Source organism: Ursus americanus, chromosome 13 (genome assembly GCF_024610735.1).
Source record: "Ursus americanus isolate L20-20 chromosome 13, mUrsAme1.1.p, whole genome shotgun sequence".
Classification (NCBI taxonomy): domain Eukaryota; kingdom Metazoa; phylum Chordata; class Mammalia; order Carnivora; family Ursidae; genus Ursus; species Ursus americanus.
The window spans coordinates 58958313-58975676 of record NC_142139.1 but is presented as its reverse complement, the minus strand read 5'-3'; the positions used below and the strand labels follow the sequence as shown (position 1 = coordinate 58975676).

Genomic DNA, 17364 nt, shown 5'->3' with positions numbered 1-17364 from the left:
GCCACGTAAAGGTGTCAGGCAGTCAAAAGCAATGAATAACAACCTTTTGCCGTAGGCTACCTGGCCTTCAGACAGTTATTCTGAGTTTTCTGGGGGAAGTCGTGTCTTTTTTAGAACACCAGTGGAAGCTTTGAGTCTATTTCCAAGCCAGGAGCTTTATAAATACACGTTATGGTTTAGTCAGGTTCGAAGGGAAAATGTGACCTATTGCAGCTGGAAGTAGGAACCACAGAGGAAGCAAAATATATGTTTCCACAGGAGTTGGAGAAAAGCTTGATGAGATTTCGACTGGCTGTGGATCACGCAATGATGCTGTGAGGTCTTTGAGAGTATTCCTGAGTCACTAAGACAGGACTGCATTTAAATGACCATAGGTGGTAGATATAACCTGAACCAGAAACACCTTACAAAGGCGCTCTCCTGCTTATCGAGCAACAAATTTCTGTGTCACGCCATGCCATAGACTAAGAAAGCTCTCCTTGGGATCTACTTTACATTTCCACCGCTAGAAATGGAGTCCACGGCAGATAGCTAAAACTAATAGGAGCAGACGAATATGACTAATATTCCAGGGAAGCTTTAATGAAATGTTCAAGACGCAAAGTATCAGACCAGATTGCTAACTGGCTTAAGCAGCCAGTATTAGGACCATGTGCATATTCAAAAACATTCGGCAATGGAACATGCATGCAGTGATGTTCTTGACCTTGACTCTCACCTTTGTGCCTCGGGTATCCCAGGCACAGGTAGAGAACGACATCTTTTTGGACCCTCTTGGCAAAGCAGGCAGTGCACACGAAACATTTTCCAAGGCGAGCTGGGACTGCTCACCCAAGAACACTACCTCGGTCCCCCGGCCGCTCCTGCCATGCCCTGGGGCGACCTGCCTTCAGAGCTCTGCCAAGCCGCAGATCAGACACCAAGCAGGCTAAGGCAAGTTCTCCCCCACACCACAAAACCACGGACAATGATGAAAAGGCTCCCCCACAAGGCACTATAGTCACCTCCTGGCTTCTGAAAGCCTTGAGAACCAGGACAGCGCTAGCATCCCACCCAGCCCGCAGTTTCCCCCTCACAGCCTCCTGCTAAAAGCAGATTAAATTGCTAGGATAAATCCACCCTATCCAATTTTAGTCCTTGCCTTAGCATATGCTTTTCTCTGAGGAGAAGGCTATATAGTAACAGGACTGAATGGAACCGAACCCAGCACAATAGTCCTTTCTATGCCAAAAAGATAGAATTTTAAATTTGGGAACCAGGGCTATTCTGTTCTTTCATTTTAAATCACGAGGTGGAATCAAAAAGAAGCATTCCGAGATGGAAAGGATAGTGCTTACTGAAGCATCCGATGCGGCTCCTGCCTGCGCCAGGGCCGTGGGTATTACGGTAATGCGTTTCTTCATGATTCTGCATAGCACCTCCCGCTAGGAAAAGAGTCAGGCCGCTCCATCACCTCATCCTTGCACGTACCAGTAGCAACAAGGCTATGCACGGAGGACGGTGAGGGATTCTATCAAGATCAGGTCACACTATTGACGCAGTAGCATGACAGCTATTTGCATTCTTTGCAAGCTGTTAGGGCAATTTCACTAACCTCAAATAAAAATATTTTCCGGTGCATTAAAAAAAATCCATTTGGAGAGTCAATAGCAGCCAAGGGTTCTGGGTGGGATTATCAAGGCTGAGGGCTGAATGCTTCTCCCTGGCAATTTCTAAAAAAATGTTGCACATTCATTTCTGGGAGATGATTTCAGCTGATCTTACTTGGCCGTAGGGCAGAGGAGCGGGAGGCTTTGGCAAGCCCTACCGCCTCCTTAGCCCGGGAGAGAAGGACACCCTGGGGTAAGGGCACGTTTCATGCAGCCTCTCCTCACCTCCCCCCAGGCAGCCGGTGGGGGCTCCACTGGAGGGTAGTACTTAGGCACATCCCAGGCCACCGCAGCCATGAACCATTTGAAGTCCTTGCATTTGAGCTGTTTGCGCAGCTCCTTCTGGGCGGAGATGTCCCCGGTGGACAGGTGCCTGTACTCTGGGCGCCGCTGGTAAATGTACTCGGCGAATTCGTCCATCCAGGTCTCAGCCACCCGCTTCAGGTTCTGTGCAGCAGAAAAGAATGGCATTTATTGACCTAGGCACTCAAAGGGTGATTTTCGTTGCACTAGAATTGGAAAAAGTAGCAGAAATGCGACAATAGCAGGCCGCACTGGTTGGTGGCTTTTTAATAGGTGGGAGTTTTTGTAACTACAAGGGGGTGTGATATGGTTAGTCTGAGGCCTTGCGCACATTTCTGCTTCTGGCATGGGGTTCAACTGCCAGTTAGATAATTTATCAAAGTCAGTCAAATTTCAGCTTACGAGTACATCAACTTTCTCATCCCTCCTGTGATTTCATGATTATAAATTCTTTATTTTTCACGCAGAACCAAAGGAGTTGAAACCGGAGATAATGAAGTCCTTCTTAGGCAGCAAATTGCTTAAACCATTTCAAGGAACAGTTAGGATCTTGGGAAGAATGAGGACAAACAAGCTGTTACTCTTCTCTCCCAATTACAGAGACAACCCAGCATTACTAAATTCAAGACCTTGTGTTCCGATGATATTTTCTATGTACAATTCTGCTAAGCAGAATTCAGTAATTTCCTGCACAATGAAGTGTAATGAAGCTAAGGGAAGCACCAACTAGCCGGGCTTCTCTGCAGATGTTTCCATGGGTGAAGGAAGAGGGAGGCTGATGGTAGGGAAATAAGCATGCTCCTTGGGGGAGGGAGACCGTGTGGGCCCCGGGGAGGAAGCTCAGCACTTTCATCAGCTTTGAGATTGAGCAAATAACTCGTGCACTGCAGGCCTCAGAGTCCTCACCTGAGAACGTACAGATAGTCATATGTACCTACATCATGGGAATGGTTGTAGGATCGAATGACGTAACACCTGAAGTGGTTGGGCTATACCCGGAGCTCACTAGGTACTACAGATATTATTATTATTAGCAGAAAGTAATTGGAGGTCTAGTGCCGGGCTTGGCCACAGAGGAACTGAATTGTTCCCATGGTCTTTAGCTGAGATGAGATGTGCTCTGACACCCCTTCAAGCTCTCTATATTATATATAAGATTTTATTTTATTTATTTATTTATTTATTTATTTATTTATTTATTTATTTTTTATAAAGATTTTATTTATTTATGTGACAGAGAGACAGCCAGCGAGAGAGGGAACACAGCAGGGGAGTGGGAGAGGAAGAAGCAGGCTCCCAGCGGAGGAGCCCGATGTGGGACTCGATCCCGGAACGCCAGGATCACGCCCTGAGCCGAAGGCAGACGCTTAACGACTGCGCTACCCAGGCGCCCCAGATTTTATTTATTTAATAGAGAGAGAGACAGCACAAGCAGGGGAAGCAGCAGGCAGAGGCAGAGGGAAAAGCGGGCTTCCCGCCGAGCAGGGAACCTGATATGGGGCTCGATCCCAGGACCCTGGGATCATGACCTGAGCCGAAGGCAGACACTCAACTGATTGAGCCCCCCAGGTGCCCCCAAGCTCTATTATGTTAAGCGCTGGTGAGAACAGCTGCATTGTCTAGAGGGTCTGAGTTCTGATGTCCCCAGCTTGTCGCAAAGTTTCCCAGCCAGTGTCTCGTAGGCTTTGGTTCTTGTTTTTTGTGTTCAGATTTCTTATTTCAAGTGCCCAGTAGCTGTGATATGGACCGTTCCTGTTTCTCATTTGTACTTAGAAGATAAAGTGAGCAGAATGGCTGGAAACTTTAATAAGACCCAGCATAAGTGACTCAAAGAAAAACTAGTGATATTTCAGAAAATCACCTTCTCTTAAAAATTGTTACAGAATCCTAATTAAGGCCTGGAATTATGCCCAGAGGTCTGTTGGGAGTCAGAGTCTCCAAATATCTTAGTCCCAGTAAGATTGTACCCTTTTTTTGTTCTGTCCCACCACTTCCACCTCCAGTGTCCCCGATGCACCTCTCTTTCATCCAAGCTTGTCTCCCTGCATCCCCCCCAACTTGCTTCCATACGCTCCTTGGTTACTTTTGGTCACTGGCAGGCATAAGGAAGGGCTCAGTTAATACAGCAAGGTGCAGAAAAGAGACAGTGCTACAAAGACTATTCTGATTTCTTGGTTGCCTCTGCGTTCCTTCCTTCCCAAGACTCCTGACATTGAGACTGTAAGAATTTTTTTCGGAGGGATTATTGTTTGCCATCCTAACAGCATTGCCTTGCCTGTAACACTTTCCTCTTCTCCCACTCCAGTTTACCTTGACAGACGATCAGAGTCAGAATCAATGTTGTTTTGTAATATTCTGGCCCTTGTCACACATCCTGAACTGCCTGGTTTGTTTGGAGAAAGATAAGGAAACCAATGATGGTGGGGGCTCCTGCTCTGTGACGGTGCCGGGTACTACACACACCTGTAACATTCATGGCTGAGTCTGCAACCTCATCTCGCCATTTACCTTTCATTCTGACAAGCGCTCCGGATGAAATGCTTGGTATTTTTATCTGTCCTTGGACAGACAATGTTTACTGATTAGCAAAAAGATTCAAGGATAGAATGGGAAAAAAATTAGTCAATAATATTAAAACTTTAAATTCAAATTAGATTTTAGGCTGTGGGTACAACCTTTATCTTAAAATCCAATTATTACATAAAATGGAAATATTTAATTTCCACTACTTTATGCTTCTCTGATCAATGAAAGTGAATAAAGGCAGGGGTATATAAAAAAGCAGAGGCAAAGAGGTAAATTACCCAGGAGTAGTGAGAAAATGACTTTATTTAGTAGAGACATGCCTTAAAAATTCTGATAGCTTTGTCACTAAGCAATCTATTTTGATTTGTATAAATAAGCACTTTTAGACTGTACATTCCGTGAAGTTAGGTATAGATCTGTTTTTTAATTAAAAAACCCAGCACCCTGAATGATTCCAAGCACATGAGTGTGCTCATCTGGGCATGCTAATTGTTGAATTAAAAAATAGATTATAGGGGCGCCTGGGTGGCACAGCGGTTAAAGCGTCTGCCTTCGGCTCAGGGCATGATCCCGGTGTTCTGGGATCGGGCCCCACATCAGGCTCCTCCACTATGGGCCTGCTTCTTCCTCTCCTACTCCTCCTGCTTGTGTTCCCTCTCTCGCTGGCTGTCTCTATCTCTGTCAAATAAATAAATAAACTCTTTAAAAATAAATAAATAAAAAATAAAAAATAGATTATAAAATGAATGTGAACAAATTTGTAGTGTATGCGTATAATGGTAAAGGCACTGAAATAGGAACAATTTTTTAAAAAGGGCTGGTGCCAAAGGGTAGCTATTTGTTGCTTTGGATTTTTTTAAAAAGATTTTACTTGTTTATTTATTTGAGGGGCAGGGTAGGAGCAGAGGGAGAGGGACAAGCAGCCCAACGCGGGGCTTGATCCCACAACCCTGAGATCAAGACCTGAGCCAAAACCAAGAGTCAGACACTTAACCACCTGAACCATCCAGGCACCCCTGTTGCTTTGGATTTTTGAAATAGAAATAGGAATTATTATAAAATTCAAAGAGGAACTGATTTGTTCAGATGCATTAAGCTGGAAACGACTCGAGGTGTCATGATAAATGTTAGCCAGGATAAGCACCATCAATAAGTAAATGGGGCAGGAGATAGCACGCTGGTAAATTGTCAACAGCTTTAGGGAAGCTAACCGGTATAGTTACGTGGGAACCGGCCTGACAGCTTTTGCATTATCATGTCCTTTTCAAATCGAAGTAAACTTGGTTGCAGGTTAGGTTTGCTGATTTCCCAAACACTCTAGAGGAAGCAGCAGGATCATGAATGTATTCCAGGGAAAATGTCAAATCATCCTTTTTTGTAGGTTTCCAGGAGACAGTAAAAGAGAAACAGCATGATAATTGCAAAAACTCTAATAGCTAGTTTCCCTTCAGCAATGAGCATTACATAAACATTTAAACATAAATACAACATCTTGCCCATTCTCGAATGTTCCCAATGACTCATTAGACATCCTCCATTATAGATGCTCTGTTCTCTGAATTGAATTTCCTACCAGGAGGAAACTTTCTAAAGAGTCGATTATTATAGTCAAGGAATAGTCCTCACTCCCAAACAGTGCAGGTGACTGGCCAAATAATATCATTCTGAAGTCATTATTCTGGAAGTAACAATACACTGTGTTCATTTGCCACTGTAATAGTACTTAGTTTTGGGGAAAACATTGGAACCACAGCTGAGGAAATATTACAAGCAGTTGCAAAAGTTTCACTGGCCTTTTATAGATTGTAGAATAGATTCACCCATTCCAAGAAATGAAGTAATCATACACACATTTGAGTTCATTGAGGTATTTATATGGGAGCATGTCTACACACATCCGAATACGTGGAGGTCACGGGAGAGGAGCAAAGCGGCATTTCTCACGGAAACGTTCACAGCCGCGTGCACGCGTACAGTTTCACGCAGCTGAGACATCCAATCCCATCTCTTGCCGGAGGTGGTAACCAAGAGAAAAAGAAATCAGCCTGAGTCGGCCCACCTCTCCCTAGGACTGGTTGAAGGATCACTGGTGAAGAGGCTAACGGGTCCAAAAAATGGTTAGCAAGACAAAAGAAAGAGTGAAGAACGGACTCTGGAAGACCCGTATGTACAATCATTTACTCCCCAAGGATCTGAAGTTGGATCTATCAAGATTGTCTTACACACACGGAGCCAGGGGTTAGCTGGGATGCCTGCTATTGGAGATTTCAGTAGAATTGCTTCAACTACAAACTACGCATTCTTGTTTTCCTCAAGATCTGTGTGGGATCCCAGGGCTTTGTGTTCACACATTCATCCTTCACTTCGAGTTGCTGTTGGGGGACCTTTCCTTCCTATTGACGTCTTGCCACAGGCTTGCTTTCTCTTCTCGGTCACGCAGAGCACTGAGCAGGGCGCTTGTGTGCTTCTCCTCGTCTCTCAAACACTCCCCCAGGGACATCACGAAGGTGTAGACTGTGACTGCAGATGGGAGCATGGTGACAGAGCCTCCGATGATGTAAGGTGGAATATTTGACTTCTTTCATATTCTTTGACTGCTGCAGAGAATTTCTCCTTGGCCAAAATTTCCTCTCTCTGTCTTTTGACCCCCTACTATGCTGCTATCCTCAAAATTTCTCCTTAGGTCGCCTTAGTAGGACTGCACCAGAATGTCGTCAATTCTTCTCCCTTTTCACGCAGAGTAATTCAGCTCTCTCATTGTCTGTCCCTGCTTATCCTGGCCAAACCCTGAGGCCTACCCTTCCACAGCCAAAATGTCCTTTCCAGGTGTTTTACTGGGCAAAGACGATTCCCCTAAAAGGAATTTGACAGCTAGCTCTTGAGTTACGCCCCACTGAACATTTTGTTGCAGAAGGGAAGCCCACTGTTCCAGATATTCTCCAGAGAGTGTCTAATGGCCCCCTTGAATGTCATTCTTCTACATGAGATCTCTGCCTATGGGATCTGCTCTGCTCATCGCCACTTAAAGAATGCAGTTATTCCCTGGCTTTGTCCATACAGTTTCTCCTGCTTCAATGCCCTTCTTCCTCTTATTTGTCTGATCTCACCCACTCAGAAACTCTCTTCTTGGTCCTCCCAATTAGAGATGCCAGGTAAAATGTGGGACACGTAGTTAAAGTTGAATTTCAGGTGAAGAACAAATAATTTAAAAATGTAAGTGCAATTAATAGTTGCATAATGCTTGTATTATTAATATTACATGTGTTGAATTGAATTGAATTGAATTGAATTGAATTGAATTGAATTGAATTAAACAAGGAGGCCATTAGACTGAGGTGGCTCTGATGCCATAGTGGCCTGCCATGCAAACCAAAATGCAAGCCTGTAAATGTCTCAAGGTTATGAAATCAAAACACTAGGCACAATCGATCACAAACAGACAATGAGGCCCTAAGCTATAACCCTTCAAATGATTTCCTTTCTTTGCTTTTGTATTTTTCTTTATATAAGTCTTTGCCCTTAACCACTTCCAGTTTGACATGGCCCAATTCAAATAGACTTTTGTTCAAATAAGCTCTTGACATTTTTTAAATGCTCCAGTTTATCTTTTAACACATGGGCCGTAATTATACTAAGAAAGTTATTTATCTAAAATTCAAATTTAAGTGGGTGTCCTGTATTTTTATTTGCCGAGTCTAGCTACCTTACTGCTGATATATATAGTACGCAGGTACCATGTGCTCTGTGAAGGTTTTTTTTAATTCATTAAGTGACTGTATGTTCAGAACCTGGCGTATCTTGATGTTCTTGCCAATACATAGTGAATGGTTTGCTTCTGTGGAAATGATTCCAGAGAAGTTTCAGGCTCTCTGCAGAGAAGCCTGCTATAACACACAGTTGATCTAAATATGCTTCCCAATCCCACTGCTTTTCTGTTTCTCACAGGTGGGATCCCACTGGCCCTCTCTCTGGGAAGCAAGTAGGGAAGCAGCCACATCGTTTAAGGTAACAGCAGCGCTGATTGGAAGCTGGAGGTGAGGGCTCGGCATGGCTGGGATGGACAGTTTAGGGTTTACTGTTAACCTTAATCTGCAAATAAGTAGATGAAGGCCTTCTGTCTCTTCGCATCGGGGCTGGGCTCCAGCCAGGCTCTGAGTGTGGACAAGGGAGACCGGGGGAGAGGGCCCGGTCCTACTCAAGGTGAATCCAAGAGGTTTTCTCCTGCTGGTTTCTCATCCAGCGTGGATGTAAGTTTGAGAAGGAGGGCTACGGAGCTGAACAATACATTCATTTTTCTGTGTGGAAAGCAAATGAAGATGTCTCTAGTTCTCTATTTTTAAAAGCTGCAGACCTTCCTAAGTCTTGAGTGATAAATGAAATAAAAGCTGTTACTCTGAACACCTTCTACGTACAAGACGTTGATCGCATCATCTCTTTTTTATGTCAGCCTCAGGTGTTTCTTGTGTGTTACCACATGCTCCTCTGTTCAACCCAAACTGGTATTAATCTCTCCTTTCTCAGTGTTGACCAAATATTTATTAACACACTTAACACATTCAGCCTTATATTAGAGGTCTTTAGAATTCAAGTCTTGTTTTCTTTGCACTATCCGACACTAAATCTTTCCTTAACTCTAACATCAGGTCTTAGAATTGATATCTTACCAGGGACATTAAATCACATTCTAGCTCAGTTTATAAGAGCAGATTTCCAGCTCTGACTGATCATCTTTATTGTGCAACATGAAGAAAATAGATAGTTCCATTATACCTGCTGATTCATGACACTGCAGAAATCTCTCTACTAATTATTTCTTCTTGCCAGCAACATTTTAGACCCTGCTGTTTAATTATCCTAAAAATACAATCCCTATTCTTTTTTTCAGCAGATTATCTGGCAGTCGATGGCCTGGCCATGAGGCTGTCCCATGCATGTACTATCTGGGCCACCTCACCTCCTAGTGGGCCTCCTTTTCTTTGTGCAGGATGCAATCCTTACACGGGTACCGGCCTGACCCCAACCCCCACGCTGTGCTTGTGTCGATATTAAGCTATTGTATTATGATGGGTTTATAATAGATTTCTCTTTCTTCAGCTGTCTCTCTCATTCTCTCTCTCTCTCTCTCTCTCTTTTTTTTTTTTTTTTTTTGGTGCTTTTCCTCCAGCAACTGCTGGTAGCTAGCAAAGCCAGTCTCAGCCAGAAATGGTTTCTTGTTTGTCCCAGACACTCCTCCAGCAAGGAATTGCATCACTATCTCATGACTTTAAAAATTCTGCCTTGGGGGCGCCTGGGTGGCGCAGATGTTAAAGCGTCTGCCTTCGGCTCAGGGCGTGATCCTGGCGTTCCGGGATCGAGTCCCACATCGGTTTCCTCCGCTGGGAGCCTGCTTCTTCCTCTCCCACTCCCCCTGCTTGTGTTCCCTCTCTCACTGGCTGTCTCTGTCAAATAAATAAATAAAATCTTAAAAAAAAAAAAAAATTCTGCCTTGATTTAAACGCATTTCTTTTCTTCTCTTTCATGCTTAAGAGTACTTTAGTGGCTCCGGAGTCCCACCCCAAAGCCCTCTTATCATTGATAAAGTGATAATGTCACCCTGGATACAGCTCAAAAGAGAATCTCTTTAAGAGAGCCTCAACCTCTCTGCAATTATGCAGCCTAGCACTGCTTTCTCTCTGATCTAAAGACTTCTTTGAAGTCAGTGGGAATTCTTCAGCATAAGGACAGGATGGCTAACCCAGTACTAAAAAAGGAGGCTTCTCTGACAGGCAGTTTCCTCTTCTTCCCAAGGCTACGTGAGCTGTTGGTACCTGGTTACCTGCTCTGAGCTTTTTTGAGATAATTTAACTATATCTCTATTCTATTTTTTGGTCGGATATTTTAGAGACTGATGGTAGCTTTTCTGATAACATTTAATGTAGCCTTTAGATATAGGACCAAGAACAACTCCCCAAATTATTTAACCACATATCTTATTAAAAAATGCACATAAACCTAATCTTACAAACAGCTTTATTGAGGAATAATTGATACACAGTAAACTGCTGGTGTTTAAAGTGTTCAGTTTGGCACATTTTCGTATATGTATACATGGGTGAAACCATCATCATCATCGAGATAATGAACACACTCATCACCCCCAAATGTTTCCATATGCGTCTTTGAAACCCTCTCTCTGTTTCCTTTCTTAAGCACCTCTGCATTCATCCCCCGGCAACTCCTGATCTGTTTATTTGCTTTTTTAAATTATTAAGACCTAATTTTTTTAGAGCAGCTCTAGGATCACAGCAAAATTAAGGGGTAGGTTCAGAGATTTCCCATTTACTCCCTGCCCCCATAAACGCATAGCTTCTCCGGTTATCAACATCTCCTACCCAAGTGGTCCATTTATTATAATTGATGAACCTACATGGACACGCCATCACCCAAAGCCCACAGTTTACACTGGGGCTCACTCTTGGTGCTGTACACTGACCTACTTTCTGCTACCATGATTTAGTTTGTATTTTCTAGAATTATTTATTTATTTATTTACTTATTTATTTATATTTTCTAGAATTTTAAATAAATAGAATCATAAAATAAGTGTTTTTTGTCTGGCTTTTAAAACTAAGCATAATAATTAAGTTCATCCACTTAGTTGCAAGCATTTTTGTTTCTTATATTGCAGGCTGTGGCTATACTTCAGTTCGTTTCTCCATTTACCTACTGATAAACATTTGGATTTTTTCCAGCTTTGGGATATTACAAATAAAGCTGCATTGAATAGTGTTTGTGTGGACATTTGCTTTAATTTCTATTGGGAAAATATTTTGAAGTGGAAAGTCTGGGTCATATGGTAAGTAGTCTAACTTTTAGTGAAACTGCTAAACTATTTTCCAAAGTGGTTGTTCCATTTTACATTCCCATTAGCATTGTGTGAGCATTCCAGTTAAGCCATAACTTCAACACTCAATATGGTCACTCTTTTTATTTTTGCCATTATAAAAGTATGGTTTTAATTTACATTTCCTTAATGCCTAATAATGTGAAGCATCTTTCCTGCACTTATTTACCATCTGTATATCTTTTTTGGTGAACTATCTATTTAAATCTTTTGCCCATTTAAAAAATTGGGTTGTTTGTTTTCTTATTATGCAAGCTTGAGAATTCTTTATATATTCTGGATACAAGTCTTTTGTTAGAAATGTGATAAAAATTTATTTAAACTAAAAAAAAAGTTTACCCATTCCTCCCACCCCTCATCCCTTACCTCTGGCAATCATCTATCTGTTCTCTGTATCTATGAGCTTTTTTTTTTAAATTCCACATGTATAAGAAATCAGATGGTATTTGTCTTTCTCTATCTGACTTATTTCACTTAGCGTAATGCCCTTGAGGTCCATCTATGTTGTTGCAAATGGCAAGACTTCATTCTTTTTTTAGGGCTGACTGATATCCCATTGTGTATTTATACCACAATCATCCATCAACGGACACTTAAGTTACTTCCATATCTTGGCTATTATAAATAATGCTGAAATTAACATGGGGGTGTATATATCTTTTTGAATTTTCATTTCCTTCTCTCAGCAGAAACTTTGCAGGTCAGAAGAAAATGACATGATATACTCAAAGTGCTAAAAGAAAAAATAGTTTCAGCTAAGAATACTTTACCTGGCAAAATTATCATTCAGAATTGAAGGAGAAATAAGGAGTTTATAGACAAGCAAAAGCTAAAGAAGTTTAACATCACTAAACTGTCCTTACAGAAATCTTAAAGGGACTTCTTTATGCTGAAAAGAAAAGGGACTTTTTAGTGACAAGAACACATATGAAAGAACAAATGTCACTAGAAATGTAAATATATAGTAAAGGTAGAGGATTATTCACTTATAAAGTAGTATAATGGTTAAAAAACAAAAATAGTAAAGATAACTATGATTATAATAGTTAGTTAAGGGATACACAAGATAAAAAAGATGTAAAATGTGACATTAAAAACAAAGTATGGTGGGGGAGAGTAAAAATGTTGAGCTTTAGAATAGCATCAAACTTAAGTGTTATTAACTTAAAATAGACTGTTATAGACATAAGTTGTTATATGAAAGCCTCATGGTAGCCACAAAGCAAAAACCTATAGTAAGTGCAGAAAAGGCAAAGAGAAAGGAATATAAGCATACTACTAAAGAAAGTCATCAAACCACAAAGAAGAGAGCAGGAGAAGAAGGAACAGAAAGGAAATACAAAAGCAGCCAAAAAACAATTAACAAAATGGTAATAAGTACATACCTATCAATAACTACTTTAAATGTAAATGGACTAAATTCTTTAGTCAAAAAACATAGAGTGGCTGAATGGATAAAACAAAACAAAACAAAAAACAAAAAACCAGACCCATCTATATGCTGCCTACAAGAGACTGACTTGTGATATAGGACATATACAGACTGAAAGGGAAGAGATGGAAAAAGATATTCCATGGAAATGAAAACCAAAAGGAAGCTAGAATAGCTATTCTTACATTAGACAAAAGAGATTTTGTCCTATTACAATAACTGTAATAAGAGACAAAGAAGGATGTTATATAATGATAAAGGGATCAGTCCAACAAGAGAATATGACATTTGTAAATATTTATACATCCAATATAAGAGCACCTAAATATATAAAGTAAATATTAACAGACCTACAGGGAGAAATAGATAGCAATACAATAATAGTTGGGGAGCTTAATATTCCACTTACATCAATAGATAGATAACCCAGAAAGAAAATTAATAAGGAAACATCAGCCTTAAATGACATCTTAGATTTACTAGATATGTACAGAACGTTCCATCCAGAAGTAGCAAAATACACATTTTCTAGTGTACATGGAACATCTTCTGAGATAGATCATATGTTAAGCCCCAAAACAAGTCTTAATAAATTTAGAGGATTGAAATCATATCAAGCACTTTCTCTGCCTGCTGTGGTATAAAGCTAAAAATTAATCATATAGAGGAAACTGGAAAATCTGCAAATATTTGGAGATTAAACAACATGTTACTGAACACCCAATGGGTCAAAGAAATCAGGAGCAAAATAAAAAAATTTCTTAAGACAGACAAAATTGGAAATGTAACATACCAAAATTTATGGAATGCAGCAAAAGCAGTTCTAAAAGGTAAGTTAATAGCAATAAATGCCTTCCTCAAGAAACAAGAAAAGTATCAAATAACCAACCTAACTCTATACCCCAAGGAACTAGAAAAAGAAGAACAAAGTATAAAGTTAAGTAGAAGTAAGGAAATAGTCAAATCTAGAGAAAAATAAATGAAATAGAAACTAAAAAGAGAGTACAGAGATCAATGAAACTAAGAGCTGTTTTTTTTGGAAAAGATAAACAAAATTGACAAACCTTGATTTAGACACGCCAAGAAAAAAAAGAGGACTCGAATAAAATCAAAAATAAAGAGAAGTTACAACTGATACCACAAAAATACAATGGATTATAAGAGACTACTATGAGCAACAGTGTGCCAACAAACTGGACAGCCTAGAAGGAATGGATAGATGGATACAACCTACCAAGACCAAATGATGATGAAATAGAAAATCTGAACAGATTGATTACTAGTAAGGTGATTCAATCAGTAATCAAAAACCTCCCAAAAAAGTACAAGATCAGACAGCTTCACAGGTGAATTCTATTCAAAGAAGAATTAATACCAAATCTCAAACACTTCCAAAAAATAGAAGAGGAGGAAACTCTTCCAAACTCATTTTATGAGGGCAGTAAAGTCTGATACCAAAACCAGAAAAGGATGCTACAAGGATGCCAATATCCTCAAAGAACATAGATGCAAAAATCCTCAATAAAATATTAGCAAGACAAATTCAACAATACATGAAAGCAATCATACACCATGGTTGAGTGGAATTTATTCCAGGGATGCAAGAATGGTTCAACACCCACAAATCAGTCAATGTGATATACTGCATCAACAAAATGAAAGCTAAAAATTATATGATCATCTCAATAGATGCAGAAAAGGCATTTGACAAAATTCAACATTCATTTATGATAAAAACTCTCAACAAAGCAGGTATGGAGGGAACTTACCTCAACATAATAAAGCCCGTATATAACAAACCCACAGGTAACATCGTAGTCAGTGATAAAAACTGAAAGCTTTTCTTCTAAGATCAGGAACAAGGCATGGATGCCCACTCTTGCCACTTTTATGCAACATAGTATTGGAAATACTAGCCAGAGTAATTAGGCTAGAAAAATGAATAAAGTCATTCAAATTGGAAAGGAAGAAGTAAAACTGTTGCTATTTGCAAGTGACTTGATATTATATCAAGAAAACTATAAAGACTTCATCAAAAAACTGTTAGAACCAATAAATGAATTCAGTTAGGCTTCAGGATACAAAATCAATACACAAAAATGTGTTGCATTTCTATAACTAATAACAATCTGTTGAAAGAGAAACTGAGTCCCATTTACAACTGAATCGAAAAGAATAAAATGTTTAGGAATAAATTTAACTAAGGAGTTGAAAAATCTGTATGTTGACAACCACAAGACATTAATGAAATAAATTGAAGAAGACACAAATAAATGGAAAGATATAGTAATACTTGTGGAATTGGAAGAATTAATATTGTTAAAATGTCCATACTATCTAAAGCAATATATAGACTCAATGCAATCCCTATCAAAATTCCAATGGCATATTTCATAGAAATAGAACAATTCTAAAGTTTGTCTGTAAGACCCTGAATAGCCAAAGCGATCTTGAGAAAGAAGAATAATGCTAAAGGTATCATGCGTCCTGATTTCAAACTATATTAGAAAGAAATGTGATTTGTAAATATTTTCTGTATCTTGTCTTTTCATTCTCTTCACAGTCTGTATCTTGTCTTTTCATTCTCTTTACAGTGCCTTTTGAAAAGCAGGAGATCTTAATGTCAGTGCAGTCTAATTTACCAATATTTTCTTCTAGGTGTAAGTGCCTAAAGTGTCATATTTGCCCAACCTCACAATTTTTCCTCTTTGTTTTTTTTCTAGAAATATTTGACCATATGCAAGAATTTATTTCAACTCTATTTGCTTTCATTAATCCTTTTGTTGTCCATACTACTGTCATGATTACTGTAGCTTTTTAATATCTTGAAATCAGGTAATGTAAGTCCTCCAACTTTGTTCTTTATCAAAGTATCTTAGGTCCTTTGCATTTTCTAGATAAATTTTAGAATCAACTTGCTTCCATTTTTTATTGTGGTAAAATATGTATAACATAAATATTGCCTTTTGACCACTTTTAAATGTGCAGTTTGGTGACACTAAAAACATTCACATGCTCCCAGCAACACAGTTCAGATTTCAGTTGCCATGGTATGTTAAATGTGAGTAATTGTATAAGGAACCCATGTTGCTGTTAGCTCTTCATACTCACAAATCACTACGTAAATAATAAATGTGCATATTATGCTCAATGACCAATTACATCACTTCTTTCAAAATCTGCTGGTGATTGATCATTGCACATCTGTTATTCAGTTCACACACAGTTCACATCTGCTATTCAGTTCACACATAGCCAGAAACATAGTTGTGTTTCATCCTTGTATCCTATAGATAGACATGACATGACATTTTACAAAAATGGATAATCAAAATGAGATACTTGGCTAACAAAGATGAAAGAGGAGCAAAAAAGCAAAAAGTGATAATGCTGAAAACGAAATTCAAATAGAATTTCTAGGAGAAATGACTGGCCATAGAAATGTTAATATGGCTGCCATTTGAGAGACTCTATGTATACAGCCAGGGAATTTAGTAAGAGTGTATTTTTTTTTTTTTGTCATAAACGAGGAAAATACTTGTGATGAAAGGATAAAGAAGTCCCAGAGAAAGTGATACCATAAAAAACTTCACATCACAGGAACTATGGTAGATATTTCACAACACTGAAAGCATAAAGGATAAAATATTGGAAAGTGACCCAAACTTAAAAAAGGAATGTTACAATTTGCCAAGGCACGGAAAAAGATGCTCACTCTTTAGCATAAATTATGTGAAATACAGTTTGAATGAATGTTCTAGCTACTTCTGATGAGTATTTTTACAAACAAATGTGATACCTTAATTTTCCCCCACAAAACCAAAAAACATTCACATGGTTATGCAACCAGCACCACCATCCATTTCCATAACTTTTGTCATCTTCCTAAACTGAAACTCTATACCTAGTAAACAATAATTCCTCATTTCCTTTTTCCTCAATCTCTAGCAACCACCATTCTATTTTCTGTTTCACATGAATTTGACTGTGTAAGATATTTCATATAAGAGGAATCATGCAGTATTTGTTATTTTATGACTGGAATATTTCAGTTAGCATATATCTTTAAGATTTATCCATTTGGTAGTATATGTCAGACTTTTCTTCCTTTTTATATGACTGAATAATAATCCATTGTGTATATATATATATATATATATATATATATATATATATATATATACACCACATTTTGCTTGTCCATTTATTATTAAGCAAATTTAGGTTGTTTCTATGTTTTGACCATTACTATGAACATGTGTGTACAAATATCTGAGTCCTTGCTTTCAGTTCTTTTGTGTATGTACTCGGAAGTGGAATCCCTGGATCATATGATAATTATATTTTTAATTTTTTGAGGAACCTCCCTACTGTTTTCCACCGTGGCTGCAACATTTAACATTTCTGCCATGTACAAGCATTCTAATTTCTATACATCCTTTCCAGCATTCATTGTTTTCCGTTTCTGTTTTTGTTTTTCAATAATAGCCATCTTAATGAGTGTGAAATGGTATCTCATCAAGTGGGTTTGTTCTGTATTTTCCCTACTGATTAGTGATGTTCCACATCTT

The 17364-nt window shown here is 39.2% G+C and overlaps 1 protein-coding gene across 1 annotated transcript in view; it reads right to left on the bottom strand.

Annotated features, from left to right (window-relative positions):
• GALNTL6 (polypeptide N-acetylgalactosaminyltransferase like 6) overlaps nucleotides 1-17364 on the bottom strand; it is a 1133074-nt gene that overhangs the window by 60865 nt on the left and 1054845 nt on the right. The window contains exon 10 of the mRNA XM_045799383.2: nucleotides 1875-2096. Within this exon, the coding sequence (XP_045655339.1) occupies nucleotides 1875-2096 (222 nt within the window). The remainder of the gene's footprint in view (nucleotides 1-1874; nucleotides 2097-17364) is intronic.